An 18,777-nucleotide genomic window follows, 5' to 3' on the forward strand; every position below is an offset into this window, starting at 1 on the left:
GGGAGTCAGGATGTTTGCGGCTGCGGTTCTTTTCGCTTCTGCGGTCGAGCCGGGACTTTTCCAAAGGGCTGCTGCTCCTGTGGCCAGCTCGGCGACTACTTTACCGACACTTTGATTTCTTTCGATGGTTGCGAGCGAGTGCTTTTTTCGGATGGCTTGATGCGGTTTTCAGATGAATGGCACGGCGTGGTTGGATAGTCTAGGGCGATCGTACGTAAACTGGAAATTGGGATTTTTAAATATACGAAGCGAAAGGTATCCTTTAAAGCCAACGAGATAGGGGTAAGTTAGAAGTACGCTTGACGTTTAATTTTTTTTTTTGTCGTTCGAAAATCTTTATAGAATATAAATATCAAACATAACCGTTAAAAATATCAGATGATCTGCACACATATGAACCGTGGAGCGTTTGTATTATGTAAACAGCAACAGCGATAACAGCGTATAGGACGAGAGCGTAAAATTTTTGCGGAGTAAGGCAGCCATAAACCAGATATTACGATAAAGCTTGGTGTAGCAGAATCGCCCGCTCCCATAAGCTTTTAACCTAAAAGCAACAAAAGCCTCAAATATTTTACATATGCAAACTGCTCCCGTGCACTCCCGTAGCCACCCCTACCCCGTGCACTCCCCATACCAGCTACAGTATAACTGCAGCAACAGCAAAAGCGCACTTTTAGCGCCAAGACGGTTCCTCTGTTTTCCCCAAGCGCGCTTTTTACACACGCGGGCACATGTATAATATAAAAAATGGTCTGCATTCAAATTTCGTCGTAAGCGCGCGAGAGAGATGCCTTTGAATATTTATCGAACGGCTGCCACAGGTCTCCTTCATTTTCTCCCATATCGACTGTACAACGGGAGGAGGGGAGCATCAAGTCAGTACATACAACAAAGGAAGCTGCTGCTGCAGCCACTGCTTTTTCGCAGGAAAGAGCTTTACATGTTCTATCAAGCATAAAATTACCGTTTCGAATGCTAACGCGGCACTGTAGTTACAGTTATCGTTTAGATTATGCGAGAGGTAGACGGGTGGGGGGGGGTCCATTATGGCGGCAGAGGGGGGGAGGCACAATACCATTCAGCCGAAAGATAGCGCCCGCGACAACCGTAACACGTGAGGTTATGTTAATAATTTTCCTGACGATCCGGAACCAGATAAACTCATCTTTTACTCTCTGTTTACAAACGTTTTATTTTCATCCGCAAAAGTACTTGGGTGAGGTTAGTTCAACCTCCGCTCGGATAACGGCAATAGTCGATCAGTATGATAGTTTTGTTATTTTTTTGTTACAATAATCACATCGTTCACGAGGTGTAACGAATAACGCAAAACCACATGCAGTGGGTACGTACGCATACTCTAGTTTTCCAACAAATTGGCACTTCTCCCGTGGAGCTTTTCAGGTGGAGGAACAAACAAAGTGCACGAACACACACGGAGATACTTAAAAGGCGATTCACACGCGCGTGCAATCTGCTATTCCCCCTCCACTCCTCCGCCACTTTTGTAGTGCCACATTAGCCTCTCGAATCTCTCTGTCTCTCGTAATCGAGTTCTCGGAAATCGAATTCCGAGCGTCAGCTCAGCCGAGAAACGACAGCGAAACGCTGGTGCTCGGAAACGAAAGCCCGCGCGCTTTTGTCGGCTACTATACACGCTCTTAATTTGGTGATATTCTCTCGCCGTCTCTTTCACCTTCCCCCCCCCTTTTTTTTGCTTAATGAAATTTCGAGCGTATGGCTGAGCGGCTCTTCGGGGCCATTATTAACTTTTAAACACCGGCTCGATCTCTTTGATCATTATTGCATTTATGTTTTGTACAACCCGATGAAATGATGATGGGTGTTGCGTTCTTCTCGCCGTTATCGGTGATTCAACAACGTCATGTTTGGTAAAATGAAATGGGTGACGAGCGTTATTGTTTTGAAAAATAAGAGAGCAAATGAGCCTAAAATTCAATAATACCGATGACGGGACGGGAAAAATTTTGAAAAAAAAAAAAAGCTCCCCCTTGCTCGTGTATACTTACATATAACATACGGCCGTACAATGCGCGCACACGGAGTTGCTTCTGTGTACACAATGACGAGGGATGGAAAGGGGAAAATATGGCACACGAGCGTAACGAATTGTACTACGAACTCTTGTGCTCCCCTGCCCTTTTTTAAAAATATGTATATTGTGTATGGTGTAGGGAAGGACTGTGGCGAACAAACTCACTACGGGTGACGTGAACGACCCTCTCGGTGGGGTGTCGCAGTAGCACTGCATCTCACTACTCTCTGCTCTTTAATACACGCGACAAAGTGACCATTCACGATCGGAATGTTGTGTGCCTGTCGTTTAAATTTTTTTTTTTTTCTTCTTTTTCACTCAACCCCACGAAATCGGTTAGCCTTGTCGAGTATCGTCTGTTAATTAAAAGCTTACATTTAACTAATGGAAAAATATTGCAGTTAACTAAGAGAAAACAAAAGTTTACAGACTTTTTACAATTTGCACACTGATTCATACTAAATGCATAAAAAGTTTTCAAAATAATAAATCGTTGCAGCACTTTGTACTGATTTTAAACCATTGTCATCGTTGACGCAATGCAATGTATTTCACAGTACATGTCAAAAGTGCTTGTAGAGTAATTTTTACCGTTTTTACCTACGAGATTGCCGAAAAAAGTAAACAAGCGATCGTTTCAAAACAAACCAAAAAAAGATCACCAGCCAAAAATCCAAAATAAAGAAATCCAGGGCTCGCCATCCCTGATCTCTCCTCTTGAACTCGCGGTTCGTGTTTCGGATTGATTTGCGCCAACAGCCAGAGCCACCCTTCAGTCCTCCCTGCGTAGGATATAACATTAAACGCACGAGGGAGAGGAAAAACTTTTCATTAATTAATAATAACCCAACCCCTTCGTGTATATATATGCACTCGCTTGTGTACTCGTGAAAACATGATCCCATTCGAGGGCGAAAATAAAGGGTCGCCGCCCCGCAGCTATCTCTCCCAACGAGAAAAAGTGCCTCGAGTCCTTGGTTACGAAGCGAGTGGAAGACACACACACACACATGTGCCTGTTCGTTTTTTTGCGCTCGAAATAATTAGCCATCGCCAACACACAGTGGATAACAATATTATTACACTTTCTACGAAAAAAAAAAATAAATAAAAAAAATATACACCAGCAAGGATATTCTCTCACATAATATACACGCGAGTTGGATATATACGAAGGCAGGGGTGGCTTATTACGTCGCGTCACGTCCCGGCTCGGCTCCTTTTCGATATTCAACGCGCCGTGCAGCTTATACACTCCGCTCGCAGTTGGCGCCGGGGGCCCGTGCGCGAAGAGCGCCTCCTTCGTTATACGAGCTTTTTAGCTGCAGGTGACGTCGTCGTCACAACATGTTCGGCCTTTGTACGTGTATATATATATATACATATATATACACGGATTTTTACGAGGAGAAAGAAAAGAAAAGCGAAACGAGAAGACGGAGCGCATAAAAGGAAAATGCGGGGGTGGGGGGAAGGTGGTCGTGATTGGAGAGAGAATGCAGCCGCGGATTGAAAATGTATGAGGAGAGGCTGGGGCTTTTCGTGCTTGAGATCATCGAAACGAGGAGTTGAGCGTTCGGTGCGATTGGTTTTAATTTGGAAGGTGCTGGGGTTGAGTCACGATAATATTTTTTTACTTCTTCAAAAATTTGCAGTAAAAAACTAAATTAGCATTACAAATGTTGGAATCCTCGTTACCCTACGTGAGACAATAGAGTAATTGAGAATCAGACGATAATTTTGGGAATTCATTAATTTTTGTAATAATAATGAATGACAAAAAAAATTACTGTGCTACATTAGTAATCTGGTATCATTCCGCAGTTAAGGGACTTTTTACTTTGGTCACTGTACTTACAATAAGAATTACTGATCTAAAAATTAAAAATTATTGTGCAAGTTGTAAAAAGTCTCTAGACGACAGAACTGTACCAGATTACCATTCTAGCACAGTAATTTTTATTATTTTTTGTTTCCCTCGGTGTACTGTCCTAAAATTATTAGTACCTCGTAAAGTTGAATGTTGAATGGTCATGTGCAATACTTTTGATTGAATTTAATATTTTTCCAACTTTTTGGTCACTTGGAAATGGTAAGCCTTTACTTATATGTATGATAATAATGTACTTAAATTAATAACAGTTAAATTGATAAACAAATGAAAAATAGTTGTTCGGAGTGAAAAAAATTACCAAACCTAAAGTGAGATACAGCAAACAAACGCTTCCCGGAGAAAAAGAAAAAAAAAAAAAGCACCCCACGTCCTTGCGAACGTGCTCACGTATTCCACGCTCGTGCGCCGATCGTCCTCGTCGCCGTCTCTATATTATAACAACGCCCCAGATATCATTTCTTTCTTTCCCTCCCCTTTGCTCTCCCTCGTTTTTTTTTCTTCCCTCCCCAACGTATCTCGTGTACGAACGGATACGCATACCCACGGCACGAAATAAAATACTATATACGCGTGTCTGGTGGAATACGTCACGAAACACAGAAATTTCACGCCGAACTCCCAAACCATTGAGGTCCCCAGCTCGTTCAACAGGAAAACAAAAAATTAGTGTCGGAGGTCATCCCTAAAAAGTGCTTTAAATGCTATCGCACGCGATGGCTTGATTATTATACGCCAACCCATTACCGGGACTCGGATTTTGAGTAACGAGTGTAGGAGGGGGGGGGGCTAAATCGAAAGCTTAATTGAATTTTCCAGCACCCCTGACGCTCATTGAGCTGGAAACTGCATTGTCGCAACCAACCCATTGTTGTTGTTGTTGTCCCGTCCGCCCAGAGAAAACACCCGAATATTAGACCATTTCGCCTCGGCGAGAGTTTAAACGCACTTTTTTTTTTTTTTGCTTCCAACAACGCAATCACCGACCAGCAAAACATCATCGCACAAAAGGAGCCCAACGAGTGGGAGCACTTTGTAATTTTCTTCGCGATAATGCATTTTAAGGAAAAACAGAGCGCGTCCCCTCGTAAACCCCTCGGTTGACCGAACGAGCGGGTACACGGGAGGTCCGGTGAGGCAGCCATTGTTCTTTTGTCGGCGCGACGTCAAGCACCGGGTTGCCGTTATATGGCGACCGGCGAATCAATATAAGGACTACTGTGTGGTCGCTAGTTTGTTCACATGTGCACGCTCGTGTGTTCCTGTTTGCATTACCTTTTGTATCTGGGGCGTGAAGGTGAGGTTATTAATGTTCAGCTGCTTTCATGAGTTTCGTTGCTGAACACAAAAACAAAAAGAAAAAAAGAACAAAAACTGGTGGATTGAAAATTAAAGGGGATTTCATAAAAAAGAACTAAGCAAATGACAAACTTTTAACTAAAAGTAAAGCGAAAAAACAACAACTCTATCGTTAATTATTTCTCGGTCCCGCCTGGAGAAGTGGGTAGTCTTTTTTTTTTTTTTTGTTTGATCGTCAAGCTTTTTCCATCGTCGTCGTGTTTAATGCAATCGCGGACGAGCGCTCGTGCGGGTGACGTTGATGGAAATTGAGGTCGCCGAATCGTCGCGAGGGAGAGACGACGACGATGGCTTTAATAAAGCTCCTCTGATTGCTCCTCCCTCCGTTCTCATGTATTTGCGCCCCTCGCGGTGTTTTCCTCCTTTTTTTCGGGGGGAAAAAATACCCGAATAAAAATCACCAAACAGCGATTAATCACCCGAACGGGATTCAAGTTTCGATATCAATCTTCGAATCGCATCTTTAGAGTCATAAATAACGGGCGCCGGTTCAAACTCCGATTCCCCGAGTGATAAAGGCCCCGGGAGTTGTAAATAATCCAGAAAATCACCCCCCCACCCCCCCGAAGAAGACAAATATTGATGAACGCGCGCGCGGAACTCTCGAGGTTAATAGATGCGACTTATTCGGTCTTGCGGATGTGTACGGAGCGATTCGCAAAGTTTTCGAGGAAAGAAGGAGGACACGCCCGGGCACTCGATCATCATACCGGAGGATTTTCGGGAGTTTTACTCCAATACACAGACACCATTCCTTGGAAGATAGTCGCGTCTCCTCGTTTTTTTTTTTTTTTTCTTAAACAACGAGACCAAATAAATAAATTACATTACTTTATACACATAAAACAAATTGATCAACTTTTACCTTGTCATAAAAAATGACATACATATACGCCTCAAAATTACTCAGATGCAAACGTGCAACATGTGTTTTACAACGAAAACGTGGTTTGATATAACATTCTTGGATTTGTACCGTACACTTTAATACACCATAGCAAAAAAAAACAACAACAATAGTGCCACTTTTACTGCGCAATTAAAAAACAGTGTAAATTTTGGGTAACATGAATGATTTTAGTACAGTCAATAAGATACGTTGTAAAATCATTATTTAACAGACGTACTTATTGTCCCTTAAAAAAAAAAAAAAAAAAAAAAACTCTAGAATTATGGTACTTAAGACGGTTCAAGTGGAAACATCCCTTTTTTTCGTTTCGAGTATTTTTATCGACCACCGGGTCGATAACCCTTAACTAAAATTTCTCGTTACCTCGAAAGCCTCGAATGTTCAAGGAAAACGAGAGATCAGGTTTGGAACATTGGCAAAACTCTCCCCATAATCGTCCCTCACAAGCAGCACACGTGTCACCGCAAACTTTCACAAAAGACACGAGGGGCGCAAAAAGAGAGAGAGAGACAATGAGGGACACGGCGTAACAAAGTTTTCTTTGATGCTGCGCCTCCCCGACAACTGTATGCTCGTCCTTTCCGAAACGCCTGCGAGCGCAATTACACGAGCGTTCGTCAGGACGAAGCCGAGCGTTTAGGCCAGAGTTAATTAGCGCATCCGTATGTAAGTGTGTGTCTCTTCGAAAAAGTAACCCTTGCTTGTGTCATACAGTACATGCATTGTGCTCAGTCTCGTTGCACGAGACTTCTTTCTACGAGGGGCTCATTCACCGCGTACGACACCATGCAATGGACGAATATTTTGTACTCTCGATAATAAATTCTGATGTACAGTAGACGGCCATGTGCTTCGGTATATGACTTCAGTGTCGCTCGACTCATCGAAGGAGTCGCGAATATACCTGACCGTTTCTTGTAGCTGCACCGTACAATCTTCGCGCTTTTCCGTTTTTCGCGAAAGAACGCGGAACAGCGTCATATATATATATATATGTGTTCACGCAAACGTGCGGGGTGTAGGTGTGAAACCGCAGCAGGCCTGTTTGCCCCCTGTTTACGAATGCAAAGTGTTTGCCGGCATTGTAGGTTACACGCGCTCCTCTCCCTTTTGGCAAACAGACGCGCGTTACGGGGCACACTTGGCTGGCTGCCACTTTTCCCCCATCCGGATGAACTGGATGGGACGCCTCTCCGTGTCACGCGATATGACGGGCTGTTTGCTCGATTGATTGGATTCAATTTACTCCAAGATGCACAGATGCGCGGCCTCGGAAAAAAAAAACACCCGTGTGTATGTGTGTGTGTATTTTTTCAAACCCCACCTTCCTAACGCTGGATTTTCGAGTGTGTTTGTCGAGACGAGTTTATTTTTTTCGCAATCGCTCGATAATCTAGAAACAACCCCCGAGCCTCCGCCTCAAATATTGATTCGGGCCAGGGGGGGGTGCACGCGTGTTCGACGATTACTGTACCTTCTCCCCTCCCCTTCGCCCTCGTATATCACTTTGGGCGGTAATTGTAGCGGCCGCTCCGAGATGCTTGTCTCTGGCTCGCCAAAACCGATGGGCACACGCGTACAGCCATACTGTAACGAGCAAACTGTTGGAAACGGCTAGCACTTCTTTCACGACGTAACCTGAAAAATTATCCGTAATGGGATACACAACGGACGCGAGGGCAAACAGCATAAATAACCGGGGTGGTTAATGAGTTTCCGCCGCCCCCCCCCCACCCCAACCCATTTTGGCCCCTTGCGCGGTAATTAGAACCAAGAGGGGTGTATATATATATCCCTGGAATTCGATTTCAAGACCCTTTGTGCGTGCAAACGTTGATCGCGAGGCAGGGGAAGGTGGAGGGAAAAATGAGCGGTCGTCAAAGTTGAGTCGCAGCTATCTATCTTATTCCCCGAGAACGCGAATGGATGCCGGGTGGGGGTGTAGAATTTGGGCTCTCTCCGTTTGGGAGGAGGAGAGGTTGGGTTGCTCGGATGGATTGAATTTATAAAGAGTTTGGGGGGGGGGACTCTCGGAACGGGAGTACGCGATCGCGTGAAAAAAAAAAACGGTGTTTGTGGTATCGTTGATACAAATCGACGGCGTGGAACAAGGTCAAACGAGAGAGAGAGAGGTGGGGGGTTTTCGTAAATGTCTCGTGGCACGCACGAGAAGGTCATGACAAAGGTTTTACGGCTCCCACTTCTATTTTCGCGAATTAATGATGATTATCGGGGGTACCCTTCGGATTAATCGGGGTAGTGATCCATTAAAATTTACTCGGACTATCACCGCAATATGTTGTCGTGGACTTGACTCTGTTCTAATCCAACTGGGGGATGATCCAGTGGTACAGAGCGAAAAAAAAAAGAGGAGGCTGGAAGTTTAATTAAACAAACGAACTGGCTAAAAAGAGGCCTCTGCAGCAAAGAGATGGTGAGGGGTGTGTCTTGTCTTCCGCTCTTTCTCCCTAATTTAATTAGCTCGCGAGTTCGCGCTTGGAGTGGTGTCTTTGACTTTCCGAGGCGCGAGCCTTTCAAGCCCCTCCTGTTCGTGAAAACTCGGCTTCTCTGCTTCTGACTTTCCGCAGCCAGAGACGACGTGTTTATTGTCGCTAATGGCCCGAAGTGTCGCCGAGGCGAGAGAAAACGCCGGGGACTTTTATCCCTTCTCTACTCCCGTTCTCCGACGGTTTTCACTAACAGCTTCTTGTGTGTTTTTCGCCTTGAAACTTTTGGGACACGTTCAAAGCTAACTTTACTCTTTTCTGGTTTTGATTGATCGCAAATATGCAGTTATTTTCTTCTCAAAAAAAAAAGAAAATCTTCAACCTCCAATATTATAAGATACATCAACAAATTCAACGTTTTCTCGAAAATGCCACCCTCGCTTTGTGCCCCTCGAAAATTCATTTTCCCACGAGGTCGGCTCGTGTTCCTCAAGATGCTTTCGAGATAACTGTACAGTAGTCCATTAAAATGCACCGTAAGATGACTGGTAAAAATCTCCCATTGATGCACAATCCATCATTTATCCGGGGAGGGCCCCCCACGAAAAGCTAAAAACGGCACTTGGTCCCGGTGAATCGAAAACAAACACCGGCAGTATCCTGAAAGGTAAAAAAAATCGAAAGCCCGTCAAAGTGAAAAACCGCAGCTAGTCAGTGTCAAAGGGCACGAAAACACGCGCACCGCCCACAGCGTCGCTACTGTGCTCTTCGTGCGTACAAAGAAGCACAGAGTAAAATGTAAAAGGGGGCGGGTGCAGGGCAAACACACTGGCTAACGAAAACAACAACAGAGAGACGGCGCCGGGAGTGTGGGGGGAACAATGAGCGCAGTGGCCGCTGCATAAATAAACCAGGATACCCGAGCCCCTTCCAATCCGCCGTCTGCAATGATCAATATTGGACGTGATGAAAGTAAACCGCTCGCTACACGTGGAATCGAATGCTCGCCAAATAGGGTGCGGATTATAATTTTCTCCGATAAATACGCCGAGGAAAAACGACGAGGGAGGAAGGAAAGAAAAAAAAAAGTTGCATCACACGCGGGGGGGTTGTTTGTCGTGGGCAACGCGATATGGGCGAAAGGCGTGGCCGGCTAATGTTATACGCAGGGCGGTGCCCGTCGCATGCGTGCGTGACCGTCCGCGAGGGAAAACGAGGCCGAGCGTGTGTGTAAACTATTGATGCTCGCTGTTGGACTCAACATGTTGGCGCCGACACGACGATGCATTACGTGCGAGGCCACTAGACTTGACTCTCATTTAACTATCGTCGGCTTGGCTTTTTCTTGCGCTCAATGCACTTTCGAGATCGATGCTGCTTCCGTGGCTCCGATCGAGGTTTCGTTCCGTTTGGTTGGGTTATTGAGGATGGGCGAGTCATTGTTCGTTCTGTATTGAAAGAAATTTAAGATATAATCACGATAAGAACCATAATACTAAGTGGAAAGGATGAAAACTTATTTTTAATAATTTTAAGTAGTATGAACGCGTTTAGTCAGATACTTGAAACCACTATTTGTAATTTGGATGATTAAACTCGTTTGTACTACTTAAAAAAATGAAATGCTGATAAAAGAATTCTTTTTATATTATCTGATACGAAATAAAAATCAAATGTAGTATACAAACGTTTTGTCAAATGTATCTCTAGCTGAAATCTCTATTTCTAATGTCTGACTAAACTGATTCATACTACTTAAAAAAATCAATATAGATTAAAGTTCACTCGTGATCAAATGCGGTATGAGTAAAAAATCCAACATTTCAAGTAGTACAAATAATTTTGGTCAGACACGTAAGTAGTTACAATGACTATTTATTACATGCCCGACTAAACTTATTCACACTACTTAAAATAATGAATGTTAATCAAAGTTTACTCATAATCTAATGTTAGTCAATAAATTGATTGTTATAAATTAGCCAAGTATCTTTAATCAGACATACAAGTAGTTAAAATAGTGATTATAATATGTCTGACTTAATCTGATTGTACTACTTATAACATGAAATAGTTGAACAAAATTTCTTTCAAAATATTACATTAAAGGGAATGTTAATCCAACATTTCTTTGTTACAAGTAGCACAAATAGATAAGTCAAGCACGACAAGAATAGCTATAATTTTATGTGGAAATTGATAAAACTAAATTATATTTCGTAACTTTCGGTTTCTGTTACCAGTGCCAACCGCTTTGGTCCAAAGTATCCAAAACAGAACCGTGATTTTAGACATCGATAAAAGAGAACTTGATATTGTAAGTAGTGTAAAAGAGTTTAGTCAGACATATAACGCGAGTTTTGATCAAGCTATAAATGGAAAAATTCATTAGAGCTTTTCCTCAAAATTTAATGTTACTTAAAATATAAATCATAAGGATGTATCAAGTAGTACAAAACAATTTCAGTCAGCCATACCACGTACAAAAGTGTAGAATTTTTTTCATTTCACGGTTTAATAACATACCCACGTACCACTCACATCTATAAATATAAGACGAGCCTTGCAAGAATGCCATAAACATTCAAATGAAAAATCCGGGATATCCATCCACGTTTTCTCGAGCCCATGCACTATTCACAAGACCCTGGCTAACAAAGAGAAAAAAACGAAGGGCTCACGGAAAAAAAGAAGGACCAGCCGAGAAGCTCCGCTCGGCATTCATTCGTCTTCCTGTCCTTTTAAGCTTCGGGACGTCCGGCGAGTAAGGGTGGCCCTGCAATCATTTGCAAAGTCGCACCCCAGCCTACGTTAATGTACCTTCGTGTTCGAAAATGGCCGACGATCTCTCGACATTGAGGAAATGTAGAATCACAAGATTAAGTAAACGCACGTAGCCCACCCGCACTGAAATCATCCCTCCTTCGAAACGGGGAAAAAAAATAAAATAAAACTCATAGCACCTGTGAGGAAGAGGAAAATTGGAAGCGCCGGAAAACATCCGCTTCAATTTAAAAACTCATCCGCCACGCCTAAACGCACTGCCTATTTACCATAAACTCTCCCTGTTCAGCATATAATAGAAAAAGAAATTCGAAGCTTCCACAAAAGCACGCGAGGGATATGGGGGTGGGGGAGATGCAAAGTTACTCCTTCATTTTTCATAACATTGCCCGCCACGAACATTCGTGCCGGGATCAAAGGCCCGGCTCAATCTCCACGTGTACATCTCTTTTTTTTCACGGTAGCTACAGATACACGTCCCTCCCTGCGTCCCTTGCTTGTGATGTGCGTGTCCGGGCGCTTTTCTTTTTTACGTGTCGTACTTGACGTGGGATCTCGCGGATGGGGAAAAAAGGGCGGCCGAGTGTTCCGTAACTCTGTCGACGTTTTTTAATCCCTTGGCCCATGTCACGATGTGGATGAAAAAAAAGGGGGAGTACATTTTTTTACCCCATCTCATCCAGAAAGTCAATCGGATTACCACAGCTGTACGAATTTCTTTTTTTATTTTTAAGAAACCCAACTATTGCTTCCCCCATCGAAAGAAAGTTAGCTAATCAGAAGCAAAGCGGCGCAGTGGCGCTGACTTTTTTTTCCAGCTAATTGAAAAAAATCACGTAAACCTTACGGAGAAAAACAAATTAGTTTCATCTTTTCTCCTTCGCCGGTTGTTAAACTCTTTTTTTTTTTTCTCTTTCGCGTAATAAAAACCCACGCTTTTACGATGGACGTGCGAGGGCTCTTAAAACCACGTCGTATAACGCGGCGAGCGCCAGCCCGAAAAAATTGTCCCTTTCCCTTCTGCCGAACTTTTACGGCACCCTGGACTTTTTCCTTTTTTTTTTTTTTTTTTATTTAGGTACCGCGAGTCTCGATAATCTTTCGCGCTTGAAAATTGAAAGGGGAACGTTTAACAATACTTACACGTGCCGCTTGATTTTTCGTTTCTCTTGCCCAGAATCTCTTTTATTGTCAGGTTTAACGAGTCACTGTGATCCAGAAAAGTTCTCGAGCTCAGAGGGAAATTCGAGCGCAAGTGGCTTTTTTTTTTATCCTTCAAGTTACAACTGGAGGCACTAAAGTTTTACTAGACGTGCTGAAAAAAGTGCTTTCTTTGTTTATTTCCAAAAAAAAAATGTGTAGGTTTAAAATGAAATTCAAGGTGTCGCTGTCAAACTTTTCTCTTAATTTTAAATAGTCAAAAACTACCATTTCAACGTTACATATATATGACCAGAGAGAGAAGTGATGGCTATATTTTTTTTTTTGGATTCGGTAAAAATTTTACCACAGGAAAGAAGAGAAAATTTAGAAATTCGTAATTTATAGTATTTTTTAGTTTTTTTTCTAAGATTATTACATTTGACTGTTGTGGTGTTTGTACGTGATACTTAATATTTTAGCAGTATCAGAGATTTTTGGGTTGTAATTATTTTTATCTGGTACGAAAACATTAAATGACATAGAGAGATTCTTTACTTTTTGGCAAAACCTTTTAATCGTGATTTTTTTAGAAAAAAAATACATACATCATCAATCTTTATATGCGTATAACTTTGAAATGGTATCTTTTTCACTCATACAACTGATCGATAGGTCGTCGTTCCTTATTCCTCATGATATTCTCGAAAATTGAAAAAATTGTAGCCAAACTTTTGAAAAGAGCAAAAAAAAAAAAAAAAAAACCAATAAAAGAGCAACACCAACCAACTCAACGACATCTTCTCTACCCCTCGTTCTTACCCACCCCGTCAACGCACACACGCGCAGTCTCCCGTTAAACTTGGACATGTTTGCCGAGTAATCAAATATACGAATGGAAAGTCTCTCGTCCATATCGATCGATCGTCTCGAGACATCAAAAAAAAGAAGAAGAAATACACGCGCATGTGGGTTTGTTGTTGCTCTACTCAACGAGCAAACATAGTTTTCACGGACGCCGTGCTTCCAACTTTTGTCGAGTGCATCAGCGGCAGTCTTGAGAGCTTTCCCCCCCCTCCTTTTTCCTCGTCCGCGGGTGTATGTGTATCCGGGCTTTTCTTTTCTTTTAATTAAAAGGGCTTAAAGAGCAGAGCCCACTCCTCCGTCCCTTTTCCAATAAAGTTATTGCATTTTCGGAGGGATTCCTCGAGGTAACAGTGTGTCACTATCCGTGGAATTGAATTCCTTTGTAATAAAAGTATTTCCTCTTGGATCTCGTATAATCTCGGCATAAATCTTTTCTTTCTCTTCTAGTGGTGGGGGGGGGGGAGAAATAAATAAAACAGCGAAAAATCAAAAAGAAAAGAAGCGAATTTTTCATCATTAATTCATGAATCGAACGCGCGCGCGCGTACTACTTCTTTTCTTTCCCTCGAAGGAAGAGAAATGACTTGCTTATGCAAAGGAAGCGCTAACAAGATTTTCTCTCCCCGTCTCGCCTTTTATCCTCGGCGGGACGCGCTCGTCCTCCTCTTTTTCCTCCTTCTTTTTCATGAATGAAATTGACACTGACAACAGGCCCGACACGTTTCTTCACTTAGCCCCTTTCCCTCTGACCACTTACTGCCAATTTTGCAATGTATATCAGTCTAATTTCTATGGTAAATAGCCGGGGTCACTTTGGGACCCGTGGCTCGAATCGCCAACTTTCTAATTGCCTTTTCGTGCCACGATTTGCATGAATTATCCGTGGGCTTGTTCCCACCCCCCTCCTCTATTTTCTTTTTCCATCCGTCTTCTTCGCTTTCACGGGATCTTTTTCTTCGCTGATCGGAATCGGGGAACTTGACGACTTTGCACCGGCAGATCAGCGAGCCGGTTGGATACGGATCTCTTTCTTTTATACACCACATATAGACAAAATTTTTATTCTGGCTAAATAAAAAATATCACATAATTTCAAGTTTTGAAAAAAATAGGTACATGTATTAAATGTTGCATGACAATTTGTGTTTTGGTCAATTTAGGCGATAAATGAAAGTAATTTGTCAAGTTTCAACCTTCTCATGCTGAAATGTAAGAAAAAAACTAAGGACAATTCAGCACACGTGTTTGAAAAAAAATGTTTTTTTTTTTTTTTAGCCATAAGAGGTCGGGTATGTGTGGTTTTATTTGTTGTCCAAACTGATGGAACAAAAGCTTTTTTATCCAACATATTTATGATCGTTGAATTCGATGAACGATTGTATTAATACGTAAAAACTCATTTTCATCAATAGTTTGTTGTAAGCTCCAAAATCATCTTACAATGCAAAATACTCAAAACATTTTCCTCTTGAGTTTACGTCGAGAGAAGGAACTGGCAAAGCTTTGTTTCCCTTTTTTTTTGAAAATTTCAATCCAACTTTCTTCGAACAACTACCAAGTAATTGATTGTAAGCTGGATTGTATTTTTCCCAATCAAACGGTAGTTTTAATTGAATCTCGTAAATCTTTGGAAGAGTTTTAATTACAAACAAACTTGAGTTACAAGTGCTCCTCCTTTCGTATACCGGTCGAAACGGTGAAAAATATAATAAGTAAAGTTTCCGGGGCTGAATGCTATTAGAGAATTTTTTTTCTCGAGAGTAAAAAAGGACGTAAGAAAATCCACGTTTTTCGAAAACATTGGTGGATTCAACCAACTGAGAGGAGAATTCGAAATGTAGTATACTTGAGTTCACTTGAAGCTCTGAAGATTACAATTCAAAGATACAAGGAAAAGGACGAACACATACGAAGGGACTGGTTGTGTTACTGCGAAGTAATTTTTTTTTTTTGTTTTCGTAAAACTACAAAAGTATAAGAGTTGGAAAATTCTCGAGAATTTTTTTTCCTGAGAAGAAGAATTTGCTCTCGTAAATTTTTGCAGAGAAACAAATATTCTGTGAAAAATACATGAGCATCGCGCGATGGGCAAACTTTCTACGAAAATAGGGCGAGCTTCTGTATCAAAGGAAGCTTTTGTTACAGCGATTTTTCCACAAACTTTCCCCTGGAATTGATTTGAGCAAAATTTTTCACCAGGCAATCTTCGGAAAATACAAAATTTAATCAAACCTTCTGTTTTCTACGAATCTGTATATTTTCGCAGAAACTATATTTTCATCTGAATTGAAAAATATTTCTCCGTGTAAGAAAACTTGATTTCTCTCGTGAAAATTTTTCCAGAAAGAGTCCATTTTCCGAAGAGTTGATCGAAATAAATTTGAAGCGCTCGCTTCCTGAAAATTTCACCATCTTTCGAAATAAGATTTTCCATGGAATTCCAAAAATCGAGAGCTTCGTGAAAGCTTGCATCTCGGCAAAAATGATTTGGCCAAAAAACCGTCGTTTACCAGAACCCAAAGGTCAAAAAGGAATAAAATCGATATTTCATCGCAAATATTACACTATGATTCAAAAGAAAATTTATCGAATCCCCCAACTAAATGTTAATAACAAAAACCAATCTCACCTATTGCACAAGTAAGGTAAGGGAGAAGAAAAAAAAAAAACTCCCATCGCCAACTCCCCAAGCCGCATTAAAGAATCCCCGCGTATTACTCAAGTACATCCACGCTATTAGCAACACTGCGAGCCACTTCCTCGAACTCTCCACGCGTCAGCAGCAAAAGAGAGAGAGCAGCTGCATGAAATATTCATCCCTCCCGTCCTTACGGTGCATCTGCCAAGATTAATGAAGCAGCGGCCACTTTTTCTCAACCCTCGCCTCTGCGTGCCATCTACGGCCGTGTGGGCATCTTTTATTAAAGCGCGAGCATCAGTGTTCCTTTGTCTTCGCGATAAGCTTTCTCCCTCGCGATTAATCGTTGGGAAGCGCCAGTCGCAGCAACTAAAGCTCTCCTAATGCAGAACAGTCCGTCTGTCTCTCAGCTAGGCTCTGTATATATATATTTTTTTTTTTTTTTTTTTCTTATCGTAGTACATAGCTTTGGGGATTCTTGTCTTTCAGCATCGCTTTACGTGATGGATGGACGATTGTCGGTGGGACTGGTGACAAGCTGTTTTTAGCCGAAAACACTGTTTTTTTTCTGAATAGTATACATTACGATACAATAATTCAAAAAAACTCAAATGCTAATGATGAATACTTTATTTTTATGATTTCAGGTTGCGCTTTCATTAAATTTGCATCGCATCAGGAAGCCCAATCGGCGATTAACTCACTACACGGTAGCCAAACTATGCCGGTAAGTGGATATTTTTTTTTTTCTCCTCAAATTTCGACTGTCATCTTCACTATACAAGAAACAAAACAATTAAATATCATGTCTTTATACATCGACATCAATGTGTAAAAAAACATAGATTTTCGGTGTAGGAGTGTACACATGTGTTTTTAGGACCTTAGTCGATGGATTATACATATATACTTACCTATTATGTTCAAAGTGTCTATATCTATTTATCTATATATTTATATCACGTTTTAATGCATCTTTGGTGTGTGTCGCCGTGGCTTTTGATATTATTATCAGCTTTTGCGTAGATATGTGTATCAGTAGTCGTAGAGTTTCTAAGTAACACACCTTTATCTCTGTGTTCTGTATATTGTCTTCTAACGTCACTGAAAAAAAAAAAAAAACTCAAGTCAAACAGGATACCATGTTCACATAACTAATGAATGCATTGAGAAAAAAAAAAAAAAACAGAGTCAACCAATACCGTCTGAAAAATCCTCGCTCCATATCCCAATTGTGTATAACCTATAAAAATTTATTAAACATCTTTCTAACCTAAAAACAATAACCCCATGTCATCCGCAAACCCTTCAGCTTGTGAACTTTTTTTCACCCACCCCAAACATCCACGAGCACTACAACACACATCATCATCGAACACCAATACCTCCAACCTTCCGAAAAAAGCAGCTCACCTCCCGTCCCCAAAACCAACATCATCGTCCAAACATTAAGCAACGAAGGAAAAATCAACAGAAGCAGCCGAGAGGGTTACCCTCACCAGAAAGAGTCGAGAGAAAAAAAAAAAAAAAAAAAAAAAAGAGTATCAAGTGGTGGCAAGGGGGTGCATAGCAATCGAGAAAGAGGCAACGTGCAGTACAGACGCTGGAAAAGCGCAGGCGACAGGGCGGCAATAGTAAAAGAAGATGTGGGGGGGGAGGGGGTGATGACTCATGGCTTGGCGTACGCGCATAAATTTCAGCGTATACACGCACGCGCTGGGGTTGATGCCTCTTCTTTTTCTCTCTTATTCATCGTCAGCAGGTTTTAAAGCCCGGCGCGCTTATTACACGCGCGAGTCCGACGAATCGGAATTTTTATTCCCCACTATAACGCGACCTGGGTAACTAAGTGCTTTTCCCCCACCCCTTTTTATTTCCAACTAGAAAAATTTTTACGGCGATGGGATTCCGTGCGATTTCCCCTGTTTGAGCGAACGAATTGGCTTTTATGAAAAAAGTTTCGTATGTTAATGCCACCGCGCGTGTTTCTCCGATCCCGTTATTAATTCGTCTCGTAAATGCAAACAGTGCAGTAAACGTCGATGACAAACGCGCGTGGGTTCTGTCGCTCCAAACTCGTTTCATCGCCTTCCCCCCCCCTTCGGCAAATAAAAAGGAAATGGGTACACCGCTACTCCCCGATCGATCGCATCCCCATTTCATTCGCCGACGCCGCTCTATTTTTATCAATCACCCTGAGTACATGCGTAACAAAAAAAAAAAAAAAAAAAAAAAAAGGTCGCGCACCTACGTATATACATGTACGCGATATACCCCTCCGCTGCCGACGGCAAACAAAATCGCCCGTAATGACTGTCCAAACAGAAATCTGCATAACGTCTGCGAGCCTCCGGGGAGCCTTCTTGTAGTTCCCGTAAAAGCGCCCCCCATCCAGCCCCTTTCTGCGGGCCTGTCTCTCGATGTATACATATATACTCGACCCATCAAAATGGCGTCGTCGCTCGAGAAAATCGGGAGCCCCCGGGAATTTCGGACGCGCCTGTAATAGAATTTTCAGTGACTCCAGCCTCACCGATGCGCGTGGAATACTCTCCTCTCCCCCTCCCCCACCGCGCTTACTTTTTTTTTACATCGGAGGAATAAATGAGTTTGCTCGGAATCAATTTTAGAGGCTCGGATGAGTTTTTTGCGAACTTAAAGAGATGCGAATATTTTGAACGT

General features: G+C 42.1%; 1 protein-coding gene across 6 annotated transcripts in view; it reads left to right on the top strand.

The window, feature by feature from the left end:
- bru3 (CUGBP Elav-like family member bruno 3) overlaps positions 1-18,777 on the top strand; it is an 825,259-nt gene that overhangs the window by 783,149 nt on the left and 23,333 nt on the right. For all 6 annotated transcript variants that reach the window (XM_089595410.1, XM_014355940.3, XM_089595411.1 and 3 more), the window contains one exon: positions 16,743-16,822. In XM_089595410.1, coding sequence (XP_089451536.1) covers positions 16,743-16,822 — 80 coding nt within the window. The remainder of the gene's footprint in view (positions 1-16,742; positions 16,823-18,777) is intronic.

This window comes from Copidosoma floridanum, unplaced genomic scaffold (genome assembly GCF_036245765.1).
Source record: "Copidosoma floridanum isolate Cflo_tuat_1 unplaced genomic scaffold, Cflo_Japanese_pri ptg000025l, whole genome shotgun sequence".
NCBI classification, from domain to species: domain Eukaryota; kingdom Metazoa; phylum Arthropoda; class Insecta; order Hymenoptera; family Encyrtidae; genus Copidosoma; species Copidosoma floridanum.